Consider the following 21,240-nt stretch of genomic DNA (forward strand, 5'->3'; position numbering starts at 1 on the left):
TGCATCTGAACTACCCGACACCGATATCCTAGCACATGCCAACAGTTCCGATTACGTACACGTACGTCCACGTATGTAAACACCATGAATTACCGATAGCTAAACCACATTATGCCACACTACCATCCCGTCAGTCGAACACCGTGTCCAAACCACCATAATCTACCAATTATACCAGTTGGTCGTAAGATATGCGTTGCCCCGGCGACGATGATGTCATCACTCCAGCTTTCCACGTTTTAAACTCAGAGCAATTCAGTGGAAAACACATGTCCCGAGAAACGATTTGCAAAGCAGGGAGAGTCTTCTTTCCTGTTTATTGGAGGGACTTAAAAAAATCATAACTACGTGTGAGCTACGTTTCTTCATTACACCATTCAACGGCGTGTACTTCCACTTTTTTTTTTTTTCTTCCCCGTCGTCGCTGCCGACCCCTACTCTACGATGACGTCTTATTTGTTGGTCATATGTTATGTGTTTTTCCCAAACATTACTTGTTTTGTTGTTGAGCATGGAGCAGAGAGCCAAAATATCCACCACGGTGACGTACAATGGCAGTGGCGTATTCTTTAAACGCGCCTGCAGGCCATAAACCTCCAACAAGAAAATTTCAATAAAGTGTGTTTTGATTCTCTTGATGAAGTTGTATTTACATGTATGTCTAATAATATATATTTTTTTGTCATGGCTTTTTTGTCTCATCGTCCTGTTTTGTTTGGCATTTTTTATTATGTTTAAACTGACAGAATGTTTGACGCTGAGCCCGGAAATTATTCATCAATATTGTAAATAAAGCACTGAGCTTCAAAGTTTAAATGGTTTTGTTTTGAAACTCTTATGAGCAGTTCTTTTCGAAAGCAAATACAACAATAAATTTACTAAGATTTGACTGTTTTGGACTGCTCAAATACCATCTTTTTGACAGGATATTTCTCACAGCAAGATTGGTTCTGGTATGGACCTTATAAAATCAAATTGAAACTAATAAATGTGTCTGTGAAAACAACAAAATGTATCCTGCAACTTGTTTTTAAATTGTGCTACATGGCAGAAGTCTAACTATTGCTACCATAACAAGACCGGACAAAAATGGAGGAATGAAGCCTATATTTTCTTTATTGTACATCAAAAGTGTTCCAATTTGAAGAACAAATAAAAGCCAACTTTTTGTAAATTTCCTGACTCCTGGACTCAAAATCAAAGCCTTGCTTTTAAAAATAGAAAATATGGCTCAAGTGCAATTGTGAATGAGCAGGATACCAGTGACAGATTGTAAACACGGAATGGTAGTTTGGCTGGTACTCTATTCTGGTAAGCATTTTGTTTTGCTTAATTATTTATTATGCTTAAAGGAACATGTTGCCTTGGACCGGTCGAGTTGGGCTTTGAAAAGCGTTTATAACTGTTTGTTGTAGAATGCAGGGTTGGAAAGATGTTTTAAAAGTAGAATACAATGATCCACACAAATATGCCTTGAAATGGCGTGGTTTACCTTTTCCTCGTCGACTAACACGGTCGGCCATTTATGGGAGTCATATTGTTTACTCCCATAAATGGCCGGCGGTGTTAGTTAGCAAAGCAAAAAGAAAACCACACAATTTTGAGGCAAATTTGTGTGGACCATTGTATTCTACTTTTACATCTTTCCAACAAATGCATTTTATAACAAACAGTTAGAAACGCTTTTTGAAGACCAACTCGGCCGACATGTTCCTTTAAAGAGCAGCTCTATGATATTTGCCCCGGTTATAACAAATGCAAGTCACTGCAATGGTATTCAAAATATATATTTATTACATGTTTTATATGTAATTACAAAGAGTGAAACACAGATTTATTTCACTGTGCACATATTTTGCTTTCTCTAAATTAATTTACAGACATATTATTTTAAATTTGCATCAGGATCAAGAATAATTATTTATTTTGGTTTTACTTTATACATGTGTGTATGCCTGTTTATTTGTTCACAGGACTCGGGAAAGTACTGAGCATACAGTGCTAACACACATCGGTGTAAAACACGGGTAAAACCCAAACAAATATTTTACACACATTACATCATTCAATTTTTACAGTAGCACTGTGTATAGGCAACTAAAAAAGGAATAAAAAAAATATAGTAATATTATATAAAAACCCTGGGAAATAGGCTCTTTGCCGCTGACGTCCCACGTGCCATTATAAAGTCTCCCACCGATCACCACGGCAACCATTAAGGATGTCGAGAAGAAGAAGACAAAATTTCGAGGGGAGAGAGGGTTTGGGTGAATGCCTGAGTGGCTTCTACAGTGTGGCAATAACCCAAGTTTACATAAATTGGGATTCCGTTGCTATGCAGGGACAGCCATGTTTTTTTAAGTTAGCCAATAACAATGGGCAATGACGTCAATGGGTGACCAAGGACCTGTAGGCAATTCCATTATTAATTAGGGATGGGCAGGATCCTTGGCGAGGGGTAAAAAAATGTGGTATAGGGCGAGGTATTAATAATCTATGTGTGTGGTTCTGGGTGTCCAAGGTGTGCTGTGCTTTGTATTGTCCCTGCATGTAAAATATTATTTTATATCAGAAATTGTCCCTGTTCTGCCTCCAGGGGGACCAGTAGGGAATACATTTTATATTATTGTTATTAATTATTTTTTACATTTTCATGCAACATATTTGTTTTCTGACATGTCTTATTTATAGTTTATTTTTTAATTGGGGAAGGGGGGGTATGGTCTGATACATATTGATGATACATCTTTGATGATATTTTTTAAAAAGTTCAAAAATTTGCGACATAAATAATTTCAATATTCCACAACTTTAGTCTGCACAATAAATGGATTCAACTAAATTACCCACAAAACAAAGCATTCAAGACAGATAAACTTGTGAGATTTTTAACTTCCTAAACATTTGAGTAAACCCCTCAGTTCTTCAAGTCTCACATATATGACACCAGGTTTCAAGAAATAACAAATTATTTCAAAAAAAGGCTTTCCAAATCCGTCCTAATTGAAATACCTTATAATGCAAGGATGATAAGAAAGCGTTTTAAAAGTTTAAAAAAATAATTTTCCCTCAACCCTGTCTCAAGTATCATCTCCGAATCGAAATCCGCTTTCCTTTATCTCCCCGTCAATCTATAAAATAGTAATAATACTAACGTGGAGTCGGAACACCGTACGCTGTTCCACCCACACACACTTCGGTCACCCACTCCTTTCCAGTATCTCTCGGCCTCATCTGCAAATCTCCTGCGAGTGGTGCCCAGTCACCTAGCATTAATGACACTGCAGCACCCACGAGGTACCGGGGATACATATATGCCTTTTTTCGATTACCATATGCACGGGCTGGTACGATAAACACACAACACAAATGTCATGGGTTCATCTGGGTACTGAGTTTTCGCTCCCGGGCGGATTGCCCGACGCATTTTGCTCTCGGCAGATTTCCCGACGAGTTTTACACGTATTTTTTTCATGGTTGAAACAGCTCCGAGCAAAGGTTGCATTATTTATTGTGTATAGATAAAAATGGGTGGTTAATTAGTACTGGGTGGATATATTGTGGGTGAATGTCATGGGTTCCACTAGTACCAGGTTTTGGCTTCCTGCAAATTACTCGACGATTTTTACAACTTGTGTCTTATCAAGGTCTTAAACAGCTTTGAGCAAAGGTTGCATTATTTATTGTGTATCGATACAAATGGGTGGTTAATTAGTACTGGGCTTGCTGAATGGGTCCTTATATTGTGGGAAAATGCCATGGGTTCATATTTGGGTACAAGGTTTTGGCTCCCGGCGAATCGCCCGGAGATTTTCATACGTATATTCTCTTAGTCCAATTATTCTAATGGCTAAAACATTCTTAAGCAAAGGTTGCAATATTTATTGTGTAGCGATAAAAATGGGTGGTTAATTAGTACTGGGTTGGGGTTTATATTGTGGGAAAACAGTCAACTGTGAATATTTTAGGCATGGGTTGGTTTTTAATGAAATATGACAGATAAAGTGTTGGGGAATTTGTTTGTCTAACAACTATATTACCCACCCTTAAGTTGTTTATTTTTAAAAAGTTTGATTCAATTTTGTAAATTTGTATGATTCTATTTAATATTTTAAATAACTATCTTGATGCCACTTTTTATTTTTCTGTTTTGATTTTAAGTTTGAATCCCTTTTTATTTTTTTAATTACAGTTTTTACACTACACCAAACAAATTGATTCCATTTTTAATTTATCTGATTCTAATTTGTATTTAAGTTTTATTTTTTTGTTTTTAACTTTGTTCTTCACCAAAAACACAGTCCAAGTATTACAAAACAATTTGATTCACAAAACCAAAACAAAGATTGCCCATCATATATTTCATGTTATCTGAAAATGTGTGTACCTCGAAGTTGGCGTAAATGAAAACATGTTGTCTGAACGTTCGCTTGACCTCGTTTTTGGCGTCAATAGAGACACTTACCTAGATGTTGACCCTCCTACACACATCCCCACTAATGACGCAAATAGTTTCAAAAAAAGAAAAAAAATGGTCCTTTCAGAGGCCACATTTAACCTTACATCGGCCAGCGCTGACTCAATATCTGAGTATGAGGCCGACTCAATATCGATAAATCATTGATAATTTCCCAGTGTGATCGCGCACCATCAGGTGATGTCCACGCACTGAGCACGCTCATTGGGAATCAATAACGCTCATTTCGCATGCCGGGATGACATTTCAGCCCATCTGGGTACGTAACAACGTGTGGGATATTAGCTTTTAGGTAGCCGCTTAAAAAGAAAAGGGCAAAAGAAAGATGTAGATGGAAACCACGAGAGGATTTTTTACAGGATGTTGACCTACATAAACATCTTGTTTTCTTTTCTTAACGTTACAAGTAAATTTCAGCAGGGTTTTCCTAATGCACTAACCAGCATCGGGCCATCTTGCACAAATTACTCTCCGAAAAGTTGGCCTACATACGTACATGTAATAGGAACAACACAGCCTTGAAATATATTTTGTTTTTAGACACTTAACGTCCTAACATCTCATCACGAAGATGGTACGATCGAAATGATCACACAGTTGTGCTGGGTGCTCTAACTACACTCAAGAGGTAGTTTTTATATAATTTTGTTAAACCCTTACACCGAAGTACTTTCCCGAGTTCTGTGAAAACAAAATCAACAAGCAAATCACTTGGGTGGGATTCGAACCCACAAGCCACAACCTTTGCATTGCTAGAGCAGACGACTTACCACTAGACCACAAAGCCAGCCTGGTGGCTAGAGGCAGTTCAAATCCTTTGGACTAGCAACGGGTATCGCAATTATTTAACAAACGCAGAAAATAACATTAGCATGATAAGAGCCTTTAAAGACACTGGACACAATTGGTAATTGTCAAAGACTAGCCTTCACAGGTTGGGTATCTCAACATATGCATACAATAACAAACCTGTGAAAATTTGAGCTCAATCGGTCGTCAAAGTTGCGAGATAATAGTGAAAGAAAAAACACCCTTGTCACGCGAAGTTGAGTGCTTTCAGATGCTTGATTTCGAGACCTCAAATTCTAAATCTGAGGTCTCGGAATCAAGTTTGTGGAAAATTACTTCTATCTGAAAAACAACGTTACTTCAGAGGGAGCTGCTTCTCACAATGTTTTATACTATCAACCTCTCCCCATTACTTGTTATCAAGTCAGGTTTTATGCTAACAATTATTATTTTGAGTAATTACCAATAGTGTCCACTGCCTTTAAAACCAAACATAAAAATCAAGTAGGAAAACATTCCGAGGACCCTGTTTAAAAGCAGCGTGTTTCGGTTTCTGTCCTCAGAACAAATTCAGACCTCAAGTTTATTCTTTGTAAAGTTCATGGCTACTGGAGGTTAGGTTATGGACCTTAGCTGTAACTTTCGCTTACCTTTATGATCAGTTCCAGTCTTTTCATGAAATGTTGGCAGCGTAAATATTGTTTGTTTTTAAGACAACTCACCCAAATGTCTAGTTGCGGACCACTGTATCTGTGTCCCTCGAAGACCTCTGGTGCAGCGTAGGGTGGACTACCACACCACGTTGCTAACTGGTCACCGGGAACGAAGAAATTGCTAAAACCAAAATCTGCAATCTTGATGTTCATGTTGGAGTCTAGGAGAAGGTTTTCTGCCTGGGGAGGCGTAAAGACAAAATAAAGACGAATAAGGACAAAATTTACTACAGAATTCTGCTCTATATACACCTGTAAAGGCCAGTGTCACACAAGGGAATTTAATACAAGCAACCAGTTCCAGGTAGTCTCCAAGAAGAAAAGGCATTCACAATTGAATGTTCAAATGTTTTTCTTGGGGATTGTAAGCTCACCAGTGTACTGAACAAGCTCATACGTACAGTGTGTATGTACATGTAACACATAAACCTGCAATAAGTAGAACCATTAGGCAGAGTAAAAAAAAAAGGAGGAAGAGGGGCTTTTTATTTTTTATTTTTTATTTCAAGATGGCCGCCATTCTTTGTTAAAATGTCAAATATCCATTGTTTTTTCTACTGCTGAAATACACAAAACATAAATGAAACAATTTAGTCGAGGCATTCAGACAAGACATTCAGATTGTTTTTGCTGCAATCATTTAAAATAACCCTATTTAAAAAAAACAAAAAAACAATGTGCATAAAAAAATAAAATAACAAATAAAATAAAAAAGGAGGCGGCCTGTAAAAAGGAAGCGGGCGGGGACGCGAAACATGTTTTTTTTTTTACTTGGCCTTAAATTGGGCCCTGAATTAACAGTAAATTTGAGTAGTTCACTGGTAAGTGATGGTTTCCTTTTTCTTTTTAAGTTGAGCTTTGGAACATCAAAATAAAAGCTGGAATAATTAGTTTCTTCTGAACAATAAACAACTTTTGAAAAACATCCAATGAACTCGTCACCATGGTGACAAAATACCAACATTCCGTAGCCTACATTACATGTATGTGTGGTAAGGCAGGTCATCTGAGGGTAAATGGTTATTTTTAGCCCATTTTAACACCCCCTCAACACCCCCTTTAGAGCCAGTTCCATGAACTACCGCCTTTGACAAACCGCAAAACTCTTGTAGCCGCCAATTGGAGTATAGTCTCTGTGTCCAAACTGATGAGCCACTACAGCTGCAATAATTGGCTCAAGCAGCCAAGTCGAAGAGGTTGTAGGATTTTAATGCAGTGATTTGAGAATATAGCCACAGCCACTACCTTAAGCCAAAAGTCTGGCACCTAGACTTCATCCAAGTTAAAGAGCAACGGTAGGAAAATGCACGGTGATTTAAGAATAGAGCCACAGCCACTGTAAGCCACTAACTTAAGCCACCCAGACTACATCCAAGTTAAGAGCAATGGTTAAAGGAACACGTTGCCTTGGATGGGACGAGTTGGTCTCCAAAAAAGCGTTTGAGACCGTTTGTTATGAAATGTATAATGGTTGGAAAGATGTTTTAAAAGTAGAATATAATGATCCACACAAGTATCACTCAAAATTGCACGGTTTATATTTTACGTCGCGAATAAACACGGTCGGCCATTTATGGGAGTCAACTTTTTGACTCCCATTAATGGCCGACCGTGTTAGTCGACGAGGTAAAACGAAAACCACGCAATTTTGAGGCATATTTGTGTAGATCATTGTATTCTACTTTTACAACATCTTTCTAACCATATCAATTTTATAGCAAACGGTTACAAACGCTTTTCGACCGATCTAAGGCAACGTTTCCTTTAAGGATAATGCAGCACTAGTAGTATGCAGTTATCTGGGAAAAGCCTCAGCCATTACCTAAAGCCACAAGTCTGGCACCTAGACTACACTGGATACACTTAACATCACACTCACCTTCAAGTCTCTATGCACCACTCTCCTCTGATGACAGTAAGCCACAGCATTGATGATCTGCCAGAATTTCTTGCGTGCGTCTTTCTCCGACATCCGACCATGGTTGGCAAGATAGTCTGCGGGAGCAAATGAAACCGGTTATAAGTCACTGGTATCCACCAAACAGTTAATTTAAAAAACTAATTAAAATTTAATTATAAGAATTGAGGGCGTACTAGTCTTAGATTAACCTCAGATTTAGAACTTGAGGTCTCGAAATCAACCATCTAAACGCACACAACTTTGTGTGACAAGGGTGTTTTTTCTTTCATTAGTATCTCGCAAGTTCGATGACCGATTGAGCTCAAACTTTCACAGTTATTTTATGCATACACGTATGTTGAGATACACCAACTGTGAAGGCTAGTCTTTGACAATTACCAAAAGTGTCCACTGCCTTTAATACATTTTTAACAGTTGTCATTTTTAAGAGCCTCTCAAAAAATCAGAAATAAGCCTGAGGTAGAAAGAATATCACGCGTGTCATTAGTACAAAATTACCATGGAATATTTTGTCAAAATTATCTCACCAAATAAAACCTTAAATTAAAAGATGCATTAAAACAGGGTAAACAAAAAGTTTGTTGTTGAAAACTAACAAACAACAACTGCATGTTAGTCTGTTTTCTGTAAGTGTAAACGGATAATTTTGTAAGGGTTTTGATGACGTACATACAGCATCAGTAGTGCTGTTACTTTGCTACAAACGTTTAACGTCATTAACAATTACTTTTTTTTTCATCAATAAATTTAATGAGGCTATTAAATTAAATTCAACCAATTTTATTTCTATGCCACATCGCGAAATCTTTCATAAAATGACGTCAACAAGCTCACTTGGTGAAAATAACAAGCACATCAATTTGTGATGACGTTAATATTTTTTATTTCGTCCTTGTTTACTGCTAGACATGGGCAGCCCTGAAAATTAATTTCACTGACATTCTTGTTGATAAATAATCCAGATTCCGGCCATGCTGCCATGCCCCTGTGCATTGTAATGCTGTTTTCACCAGAGGCCCCTTAACATGGACGACTGGGCAAACCATATCGGATCTGTCAGTGATGTGTCCCCCAGAAAATATTTGGAATTCCTTGTCGTAGAATAAAAAAACCAAAGTGGAAATAGGATATTTTTGTAGGTCTAAGACCTTCTGGTGTGTGACGTAAACCAGCTTTAATCAGAGGTAGCAAATTACAGTATAGACGCAAGCATTCTGGAGGCTCGATACATCCTTTATTATAGAAGGCAGGAGGTGTACCCAAATGGAGGGGGTCTGTTCACTGACCGCCAGCCAGTTCACACTTCCAACATCTTGAAGTTGTTTTGAAAGGCAGAAAGGAGGGCGGAGCAACCAGGGTTCAAACTGAACACAGGACCGAGGCATGCGATTTTAGCATTGGGCCAGAAAAATAAGGGATTACCTCATTGCGTTTAACAATAATATTTTAGCGTATACATCACAGTGTGAACAAAAACACAAGACAGCTGGACTTCCCCAGTCATAAGTTTATTGGCCCGATGCAATGTCACTGGCCTCAGGCTTGCGATACGAAATGTATATTGTGAGCCGTGTCAACAAAACACTTACCGAACATTTCTCCATTGCTGGCATACTCCGATACTAAATAAAGCATGCTCTTTGTTTCCATGACCTGTAAACAACAAGGGAAAATATGTCAACAACTACTTTACATAATGTATTGTACGCATTAAAACAAATTTTAAAAACTCTCATGTAGGAAATGTTGCAAGGGACATCAGAGCAAATCACCATGGTGTAAAGCGCCTGCTCTCACCAATGTGACCTTGGTTCGATTCCCCGCCAGGGCCATCATTTGAGTTGAGTTGTGCGTTGGTTCTCTGAGCTGTGCTACGAGGGTTTTCCAGACGATCCGGTTTTCCTTCCTCGGGAAAAATTAAGATTCAAGACCTCAAATTCTAAATCTGAGGTCTCTAAATCAAATTCGTGGAAAATTACTCCTTTCTCGAAAACTACGTTACTTCAGAGGGAGCCATTTCTCACAATGTTTTATACCATCAACCTCTCCCCATTACTCATTACCAAGAAAGGTAATGATAAAAACTATTTTGAGTAATTACCAATAGCGTCCACTGCCTTTAAACAGTGAGTGAGTATTCTTTGAAAAACACAAGACTGGACAAAACGGACTTCTCTGGCCAGAAGTTTCTGACTGGCTTTGCACAGTGATCCAGTTTAAAATTTGAGCCCTGGATCCTATCGACCTTTACTTTTGATTTTTAATTTTGCACCAAAAAAAGACCTGACGATTTAACCCTAGCAGAGTCTTTCTCGACACTAAGTAAACAAGAAAGACTCTGCTAGATCGCAACCTCCAGGCCATTAAATATATCTGTTGCATTTATACCCTCCAAAGCAGTTTGCAATTAGCTAATTCTATTTTCTCATTTTCAAGATATTTAGTTTTGTGTCTTGAAACAACCAAGATGTGTTCTCCAGGGAAGTGAGTAATAGTCATTAAACAAAAAACAACCATGATGCAGAACAGCAATCATTTATCTAATGATGCCTTAATGCTTTGATCACTGCTAAGTGTACTACAGTTAGTACAAAGCTCTGACAAAACTCATCCTCACAACGACGACGTCTGTTGCTGTAATACACACCACCATATCAGAGACATGAGGCAATATAAATTGCGAACGGCACACGGTTCGGCCGTTGTGGAATGAAAGGATGGAGCAGACAGCTCTAAGTCTAGATTTACGGTTTTGCACGAATTAGACTGGCAAACAAGTCACGTTATCAGATGAGGCAATTATAAATTGCGAGCGGCACACGGTTAGGCCGTTGTGGAATGAAAGGATGGAGCAGACAGCTCTAAGTCTAGATTTACGGTTTTGTACAAATTAGACTGGCAAACAAGTCACGTTGTCAGATGAGGCAATTATAAATTGCGAGCGGCACACGGTTCGGCCGCTGTGGAATGAGAATGCTGAGGGTAGACAGGTCTTGTCTAGATTTACAATTTGGTAGGAATTAGACTGGCAAACAAGTCACTTAATTCGACATGAGGCAATAAAAATTGTGACAGTCTTCAATCTAGATTTCGTACGAATTAGACTGGCAAACAAGTCACTTTATCAGACATACAGTATAAGGCAATATAAATTGTGAATGGCACACGGTTCGGTCGCCGAGGAATATAAAGCCGACGTACATGTACCGTAGACAGGTCTTGTCTAGATTTACGATTTTGTAGGAATTAGACTGGCAAACAAGTCACTTTATTTGTAACATAATGATGGAACAGCGGTTGAGTGGAGATAAGCAGATGAGCGTCAATTTTATCATTGACGACAAAATCAGGCCTAGAATTGCAACTTTGAGAGGGCAAGGGCGCTTTCCTTTTGCAAAGGGCACTGTCCTTTGGGAAATCTTAAAGTCTACAGTAGATGGGAAACCATTGGAAGGGGGTACTAAGGCCAAGATCAGAGGCATAGCCACAGCCCTCCATTGGTGTCAAAATCAGGCCTTGAACTTCACCTCTGAGAGGGCAAGGCCACTTTTCCTTTTGCAAAAGGCACATTGGAAAGTCTATGGGAAACCACTGAAGGGGTACCAGGGCCAAAAACAGGGGCAACATATGCCACGGCTTCCAGGTACATGTACATGTAGCTGTAACCGCCAATTCAGGTACCCCCCCCAGTCTTTCTCAAAGGCTAAATTGTTCAGCATAACTTTTGTCTAACTATTAAACTGGCTAACAAGTCTCCTCACCTGATACAGCTTGATGATGTGTGGGTTGTGCAGCATTTTCATGATTTGGACCTCTCGGTAGACTTTCTGCAGGTTTGACTCGTCTAACCTTGATTTGTCAATGATTTTGATAGCAACCTATAATTCACAAAGGAACAAGAAAAACTAATTAATGACATTTAAGGTTAATTCCTTGGCATTTTACAGTTACACCCCCTTGCTAAATCTGTGCACATCAATCAATGCATTTCCTTAAAAATGTTTTAAAATAAAGATTGCGACAATCTAAAATATTTTAGCTTATTTAAGCTTAAAGAAACCTTACAGAATTTGTAAGAAACAGAAATCGTGGAGATCACAGATTTACATAAAACTTATACGGTCTAGCGACGATGATGATTTTTGGAGATTTGATAGCGTAAATCTTATTTAACATTAAAATCATGATACAAAAATCCTTCACAATATTATCCAGATTTCTGTTGCACCCCTGGGCCCAATTTCAAAGAACTGCTTTAGAAGCAGGAAACATAGCTTTAAAAAGATTCTCTGCTTAGCAGAAATGAGCAAGATTCCAGTCACAAATTGTACCTGTAGCATGGTAGTTTGGCTGAGTTGGTTAGCCTAACTTTGTTGTGCTAAGCTACTTTTTGTGGTTTTACAGCCATTATACACTTTCGGAACAGAACAAATAAAATAAAAGTTCACAGATTTACAAATAACTTACAGTGTTTACAGAAGGTAATGGTAAAAGACTTCTCTTGAAATATTATTCCATGAAATGCTTTACTTTTTGAGAAAACTTTAAAACAATTATCAATTCTCGACATCGAGAATTACAAATTTATAGTAAACACATGTCATGACACGGCGAAACGTGTGGAAACAAGGGTGTGTTTTCCCGTTATTGTCTCCCGACTCCGATGACCGATTGAGCCTAAATTTTCACAGGTTTGTTATTTTATATAATCGGTGATACACGAAGTGTGGGCCTTTGGACAATAGGCCCCTACTGTTTACCGAAAGTGTCCAATGGCTTTAAAGCAGCTCTATGGAGTCCAGGCTTTGATTGTTTCACTACTGTTTTTTTTTTTAGTGTTAGATCCTTTCTCACTCTAACAAAATCCAACACCATATGGCATTAGACTCAACACCCACACTATCTACTGATGGTACATGTAGTCTGATCCGATAAAGCATTCAATATAACAGTCCTTTGATCCAACAAAATCAAACAAAACAAGCGGTTGGATTTTGAAGGGTTTGGGTTGGTTAGAGTAACGGATTAAACTTCCAGAGGCCAATGTGAAAGTAACTGTGGAAGAAGGCCAATAACTGAGTTCTGCAACGTACACAACCATGTTTACTACTTTTGCCCGCACACATGACACACACAGGCTTTGACATTTCATAGCTTTTAGTCATAGTAGGCTACTATTTAACGGCAACACACACACACGTACGGCAGAGGCAGTATCGCGTCATAGGTTGTCATCTATAGTGATTCATAATTAAAGGAAAGCGGTGCTATAGATGAACGGTTAATAGTGAACAGTGTGTTTGCACTAGTTAGTTAACCGTGCTAGAAATTAACTCATTCGACCGATATTCCTTTTTTGTTGACGTCCTTTTAGTTACTCATTACATAGTACATTATTTCCACATTTTTCCATGGTCTTATTTCTGAGTGTCAAATTCCAACATTGTACCAGCATCTTGAGAGACTTTTTACATAATTTGGATTAATATTTTGGTGACAGCCTTTTAGTTTTCTCATAAAGGGATTACTTCTTCTGGTATTATTTCCACATTTTCTATTGGGTGCTATTTTTTTGTTTTAAATATCAAAATTGTACCAGCATCTTGAGAGACTTTTAAAATTGCAGGTAAATTTGGGTTAATATGTTTTTATTAAATCCATGGTTTTCAAAACAACTTGATAATTTTTACTAGAAATGCATACTGGAAGACTTTACATGAACGTAGGCAACAACGGTGATTGCCTCCAAGCCCCCTGGTCATTGCCTTGGTGCCCTTGACACAATCCTCTCGAAATGTACAATTTCCTCATCTACAAACCAAGTAAAAAATGTGTTGGTGCCCTTGCCTTTTTCAAAAACGAAGCATACATGTTGGGACCAACAGTCCTGCACTGGTGTGTTAATGCGACACAAGATCTTGAGATGCGGTCAGGATCAAAATGCCTGTGTGGCAGGAGATTCTGACCCCCCCCCCCCCCTCCCCCAACCCGGAGATTAGTTACCCCCCCCCCCCCCATATTGCAAACTATTTACAAACTCATTCTGATAGTACCCTCTTTTTGAATCATCCTCATCACTTAGCCCTCGTTTATTTCAAACGTAGTGGACAGAATCTCCAGTGGACAGAATTCCCCTGGACACAAGATCTCAACCACAGTGGAAAAGATGCTTAGGGTAGGTATTGAGAACAAAATCAATAAAACTCCATTTGACCCCAGGAGTGAAGTTACTGGTCCACTATTCATTTACTGTGCTTTGAGGATCAGACCAGTGGGAATTACATGCTTCATTTAACCCATTGTTAGTTCTGGTTCTCCTCAGCAAATGGTTTTGTTGGTAATTTAACAAAGAAAGCTTTTAACTGTTGTCTGATGAGAAGACAGTTTATAAAATAAACTAAAAAGAACACTAAACAAGTTTGTGGATTCTTATTTGGAGTTCGTAAATAATGCACAAGTAAGGTAAACACCAACAAAAACAACAACAACAACAGCGACAGGATTATAGGATTTGAGGCATTGCAAGGTGAGGTGTACATGTATACGTACACATTGTGTCAATAGACCCCTATATAATTATATTTGGTTTGCTGTAACACCATGCCAGGTAACACCATGCCAGGTAAAGTTTGTTCTTAGAGAACTGTCATACTTATTCTTTATTCTACTACTGCAGAGTAGATTGTTCGGGTGTTCGGGAGACTTCTCATTTCTGAAAAGACCTGTCCAGCGACAGTGATAACAAGTAAAATTTCAAAGTCTTCCACCAGATCAATGGCAAACAAGGTAGTGAGGTTTGGGGTAACAAACTGAGTTGTAGTTCGGAAAGATCTGACAGTACTGGAAATATCCAATACTTCGGTGTGTCATGGCCGAGCGGTTAAGAGCACCGGATTCAAGCTCTGATCAGCAGAGTGTGAGTTCGAATCTCGGTCTCAACACTTGCTACGTAACATTGGGGAGGTAGTGCTTTCTGCTCTTATACCAGCCAGGCTTCGGATTGATGATGGCCAAGCCTATGTACATCCAATTGCTCAAAAGACTTATGCTTGGCAAAATATAGCAGAGCACCAGTCAAAGATTGTGCACATGAGACGTGATTTAGGCTGGTAACCGCATTCTGTTAAGCAGAAATGTTTTGTGCTACTTTTTGTTTCAAGCAATTCTTTAAAATTAGGCCCAGGTAACACGCATGAGCCCTGCACGGTCTGTGGTGTGATTGACCCTGTGTTTATAACCCTTAAATAACTGCAAGGGTCCAGCAAGCTTGCTAAATTGTAGCATGGTTGTAAAATTGTGTGAAAGGACATGAATTTGGTCTACTGTCCAAGTTCTCTTGCAAAACCTTCTCAGACATTGGTACATTTTATAACCATGCTAAAATTAGGCAAGGGACCCTAGTTCAAATGCTGCCATGTGAATAGCACTTACAGCACCTAAAAGGCAATACCCCTTAAATATCACTACCATTCTTTGGAGGGTAAAAAACAAATCCTAGGCTTTCTGATGACGCATTATGATGCACTCACAGGTCAATGAACTTTTGGGAATCCATAATAATCGTCACACACCCGCACTGCGTAATCACATATGGAGTCCCTTTCCTGGCCACGCGTCAAAGAAATTACGAAGCAACTGGAAGAGGGGAAACTGTAAGATTTTTGGAATTCCTGACCCTGGCCGACCGCATATGTTGGATCGTTCTATTGGCTGATGGGTAGTAGACGTTGGATTGTAAGGGGGGATCCTGTCTGTGAAATGCGGTTGATGTTTTAGAGACTACTCGGCCAGCTGGTGTTGAGATTTGTTCTTGATTAATTGAAGGAAACAAATGGTAAATAACGGGGCGCAAAACATCTGTAAAATAGTGATTGTAATGGAATTAAATTAATCTTGTACTCTCAAAGAAGAGAATGTCGTACTGCACTGTCAAAAATATTGTTTTTGTCTTGACTCCTTTTTTTCTTTGTTGTAAATGTAAAGATGTCCCGTTCTGGAGCTTTATAATAAGTTTCAGATGAATGTAAACTTTTTTTAAAATAACAGAAAATTTAAGCTCTAATTGGACGTCGAAGTTGCTAGGTAATAATGAAAAAAAAACAGCCTTGTCACACAAAGTTGTGTGCTTTCAGATGTTTGATCTAAAATCTAATTTTGAGGTCTCAAAATCAAATTCGTTAAAAATTTCTTCTTACTTGAAAACTACATACGTTACTTCAGAGGGAGCCGTTTCTCACAATGCTCTTTACTATAAACAGCTCTCCATTACTTGTTACCAAGTAAGTTTTTATGCTAACAATTATTTTGAGTAATTACCAAAAGTGTCTGCACTGCCTTTATAAAGAGTCATACTTGAATTTGGCTAGTGGAACACTCTTGACAAAATGAAGTAAAATCACAAAATACTTTCCCTTAAAACCCAATCCCTTTTTGTGAAATAGTTTGAAACATTCATTATATTAACTGGTGGGATTGTTTCATAAATTTTGTAACTAATTTAGAAACAAATCTAAAAATAGTGACCTATCCCTTCTCACCCCTGATTAAAAAGGATGTTGTAAAAATATAATTTTATAAATTATAAATAAACCTTGAGTTTGAAGGGCACCTTTTCTGACCTTTGCAGTAAAGGTCAAAGTAAAGACCAGTCTTTATTATCCTTTGAAATAAAGAACAGGTGTAACTGACCACTATAATTAGTTTTAATCTCACATAGATAACTCCGCACCTTTTTGCTTTTTGTTAAAAAAAGACTTTCACAAAAAGTGCAACCTTTTTATTGTATAGGGCCTACATGTAGATCTAGAGATATTTACGACCAACCAGTTCTTTTCAGAACCAACACTACTCCTGTTTTATAGAAAACCTCTCTTAGAAAAGAATTTTTCCCCACCATAATAATAACAATAATTTCTGGCATTTCAAGTTTCAAATCCTAGTTTTAATAGGATTTAGAAAAACATATCTCAAATATTAATTTACCAAGTAGGCCTTATACCAGTAAACCACAACAAGGGAATCTGGGCAACATTTACAAACGTTTTTGGTTCAAACATAGAAAACAAAAAGAAAGAGACTTGATGTCCCAATCTCTGGATTAACGCGCGGACGATCATACCAACTGAGCTATTGAGCCCTTTGTTAGGGGTCTCCCTATTTTGCCAAATATCTTTGTTTGGGGTGCCATTTAGAAGCCATTCAACCTGTTAACTGCTGTATAGCTAGGAATCACACCACATTATACGATGATACAACCTTGGAACCAACAAGAGAAGGATCACAGTGGTTGCGACCTTTTAAAATAAAAATCAAGTAAAAACTGGCACAATCAAAGGAAACCGACTCTAGGTAAATTTGAAAATATTCAGGGGTTTAACAACCACGACCTCCGGATTGTAATATTTTCCATGCAGACATTCTTTTGACAATAATTAAATGTGTTTAGTTTTAAACACAGTATAGTGAAAATTAATTGGTGTTTTGAAGTCATTAATTGAAAGAAATCGTGTGCGAAGCTCTGAAATTTGAAACGAATCATATCACTATTAAAAATTATATATTACGTACAACTATTGAGAAGGGCGCCCTCACGGGGTGTTCATTCTAATAATGCACCTTTTGTACCATCATTTTACCTATATGATAAGTTGCAGGCCTCAAAATTTGCTATTGAAAGGGCACATTAATTTGCCTCTGGTAAGGGGGTACTAGGCTAGGGCTATACAATGGGATGTTCCGGAACCTTGCACAGAGGGCACCAACTACAACAAAAGCTCAGGGCATCACTGCACAAACTGCAATTGCTATGGGTGCCATGGGTTATTTCATGGTCTGATGTTGTTTTGGGGAGGACTTTAAAGGTCAACTGGGAAACATTAAGAATTGTTTGCACAAGTGTTTTGGGTGTGATTGAATCCTTTAATTGGGGGCAGGGCCAATCTCATAGCTCGTGAGTGTTTCTGGAGGCGAGCCAGATGATCTTTCTGTGCTTCTAAGCAAGATTTTGTGATTTTTTGTTATACTTTAAAAAAGCAATTAAGCCACATGTTGGTTTTACTTAGTTAGTGAAACATGGTGTCAAAAAAACTGGCAGAAACGGGTGACCGGCTTAAGCGATGCAGGAACTATTGTTGTAACTGGTACTCGGTCTCCTAAGCTTGAAAAATTGTTAATCAGTGACATGGCAGCTGTACTGAGGGTCTTAGACGTTGATGTGAACACAAATAGTTTTGGCACACATGTTTGGGCTGTTATGGCTCTCTTTTATAAAATAGTCTACAGCCATTACATTCATAAAAGTAAAGACTGGTGACGTCCTGACAAGAGAGCCATACATGTAATTCAGCCCAACACGGTGGGGCTATCTTGTAACTTGAGGGGGGTGGTAGGAGACTAGGGTAAAGGCTTGTTGTAGGCAAAGGCTTGTAAAGAGGTTCCATGCAAACTGACTTGGGTCCTGGGGTCGATTTAAAAAAGAGTTGGGACAAGTCCTAACTTAGGACTAGTCCCAGGATATATTAAACACTTAACAAGTCCTAAGATACAGGAGGAGTAACTCGTCCTAACTCTTTGTGAAACCCACCCCTGGTTGGGTTGGGGAAGACTTCAATAGAGTATACGTACAATTAATTCTTCATATGGAAGCAAACGCGAAACAAACTCAAATAACTAGTATCATGCACTGTTTGTTCAATTGTGACGCAAGAAGATTTACTTTGCCTTTGCTTTGCGTGAAGTATGAACAGGGGTTTAAAAGTAGTTGAGCGACCATTTCCATTACAGTCCCGTTTGACTGAAGCCCGGTTCATACTTCCTGTGAATGCGATGTGAATTTGACGTCACAACTATCCGTTTACAGCGATATTCGCAAGTGAGTTGAGCAGAGCTGAGCTGCTGCGAATTCAGTGCGAATTTGTTACGTCAACATTCGTAACACAATTGCATTTGCAGTTGGTATGAACTGGGCTTAAAGGTGTCAATCATCACAACTAACATTAAACATACAAAATATTAATGTTTAGGGGGGGGGCCTACTTATTCTGACGCGCCCCCCCCCCCAAAAAAAAAAAACAAACAAAACAAACAAATTTGAGGGAGGTACATGTAGTGGCGATAACGTAACCCTCCTCCCTCCGGCCGTAAGGAAGAGGGTTGTGTTATCCCAACTAGACTTGAGATAGGGAAGGAAAATGATGTTGAGTTTTCGCTCACCTGAGATTTTGTGATGCGATGTTTAGCCAGCTTGACCACGGCGAAATTTCCTTTCCCAATGGTCTTGTCGATATCGTAAAAACCGACCCGGATGTGGCCCCGACGAGGCTTTCCCTGTGTCTCCGTTGCCATAACGACCATTTTCCGTGCTTTGTCTGTTTGGAATAAACGTCTAATCTTGTATTTTCTTTTTAAAGTAAAAACAGCGTCTCAAAATCCAAAGTTTGGTTTGAGACAAATGTGATGAATGAAATGAGTACTGTATGTAAAATAAAACAAATGTTGTTTTATGTTGTAAGTAAAGCAGTGTTGCCCTAGGAATTTTAAGCAGGATTTTTGTTCTTGATGAAGCAAACAAATTGTAGCCAAATAAGGTTGTTGAACTGTCCTCCTCTATCCTACAGAGATGCTTGTATTCCTCGCTTAGCTCTCTTGGTGATGTTTACAGTTGCTTCGTCTTTCCACGCCGTTCGCACACAGCACCACTGTCCAGAACTCCTCACTAAATAAAATATCATTTGTTGTCAACTTTTTTTCTCTGGACAGACGGAAACATCCCCAGCATCTGCATATTCTCCGGTGATTCAATGTTTCCAATAATTCAGTGACATTTTGTCAGGGTTTTTCCCGATGTAAACAAAAAGTAGTTGTCTGTCACCGATAGCCGTTCTGCTCATCAATCAAACCCAGCTGCCCGATGTACGGCAATTGTGGTGGCAGACCGCACACACAAACACACCACCATGCCGTCTGTTGAGTCATTTCCACGGCGAAAGGCACCGACACATGCTACGGATGTACGTACACAAAAGCCGGTACTTTCATCCCCCCTCTTACCTCGAAAACAAGGTGGCCGAGAGCGTTCCAATCGCCCCTCAAACTGCTCCCAAATCACTTCTTCCCAGGTAGGCTGACAGCCCAGAGAGTCACAACTCGTCCCAGTTGTTCACTGTCCACCCAAACACCAGCCAGCGAGGTACGGGAGACAACAACATTTTTCACTTTAGAGTTTCTATATAAATTCACCATCAAGTTCCCATTGATTACGTACGCAGGGCCGCTGTAACACATAGGATGTACATTTCTCTATATCTCTACACACTGTAGTATTTTTTTTCTTCTCCAAATCGCGCGGACGTCAATTTGTGACGTCATTCCAGGCTTCGAGGGGGGCGCGGCCGTGCCTCGAGACTCCCTATTAGTTGTTATGGCAACGAACAAGGTTATGACGCAAATCGGTGGTCCGAGGCACGTAAATTTCACTCGACATCACACAAAATTGCCGCATTATTATAGATCCACTAGTAGAAAACTGCCAGTGTCACAATGGTACTGTACGGGCGGTGTATAAATAAATCACACTAAGCTATAGTGTTGTGATTTGTGTTATTATTATAGCAGGGGGAACACCAGAAAAAAAAAAAAAAAACATCATTATATTAAAATCAACATGCAAAAAGGTTTGGGTCTCATTTAATATTCAACCGGGAAATATGCATTCCAGAGGACCGGTAACATGTGACAACATTATTGTTAACTGTGACTTGCAAATTTACACATAACAAATCAGGGATCATCGTTCAGAGCATCATTTGCCTCGTTGTAAAATTGCAGGGTAGTCGTGATTTTTAAGTGTGAAATATTGGAACTGTTTTATTATGTAGCCCCCGTACGTGTCATCAAACAAAAACAATGGACAATAACTAAGATTGTGAACCTATAATTGGCAGAGTATGGCTTGCGGTAACACAATGTATAAAATCTACTTGTAGATGATGTTCTTTTGAATTGAGTAGAACTCAACTTTAGTACCGTATTTTTTTAATTTTTAATTTTTATTTTTTATAATATTAACCCTGAGAACAAGTAGTCCTAGATACACATAAAGTGTTACCACCAACCAAATATAAAATCATACCTTACCATGCAAGGCCTCAAATCCCATGCCTAAATTATCAGTAGATGCAGACGTCGAATGGGACTATCTACCTGTGCTAGCTCAAGCTCCCTCCGATTAGCCTAAATATTGGTGTGAGCTCTTCATGAAATACTTAGGCCTATTATAGGGATATTTTTCTTTTGACGTGCTTCAAAATCATGAAGTACCGGCTGGTACATACTTTTCTATT

At 38.8% G+C, this 21,240-nt stretch overlaps 1 protein-coding gene across 1 annotated transcript in view; it reads right to left on the minus strand.

Annotated features, from left to right (window-relative positions):
- Positions 1 to 20,160, minus strand: part of LOC117301456 (serine/threonine-protein kinase SIK2-like) — a 35,684-nt gene extending 15,524 nt beyond the window's left edge. The window contains exons 1-6 of the mRNA XM_033785450.1: positions 19,949 to 20,160; positions 19,112 to 19,266; positions 11,662 to 11,778; positions 9,490 to 9,553; positions 7,859 to 7,974; positions 5,989 to 6,159 (exon numbers count right to left, since the gene is read on the minus strand). Of these exons, the coding sequence (XP_033641341.1) occupies positions 5,989 to 6,159; positions 7,859 to 7,974; positions 9,490 to 9,553; positions 11,662 to 11,778; positions 19,112 to 19,252 (609 nt within the window). The 5' untranslated portion in view covers positions 19,253 to 19,266; positions 19,949 to 20,160. The remainder of the gene's footprint in view (positions 1 to 5,988; positions 6,160 to 7,858; positions 7,975 to 9,489; positions 9,554 to 11,661; positions 11,779 to 19,111; positions 19,267 to 19,948) is intronic.
- Between the last annotated feature and the right edge of the window lie 1,080 nt (positions 20,161 to 21,240).

This window comes from Asterias rubens, chromosome 17 (genome assembly GCF_902459465.1).
Source record: "Asterias rubens chromosome 17, eAstRub1.3, whole genome shotgun sequence".
NCBI classification, from domain to species: Eukaryota; Metazoa; Echinodermata; class Asteroidea; order Forcipulatida; family Asteriidae; genus Asterias; species Asterias rubens.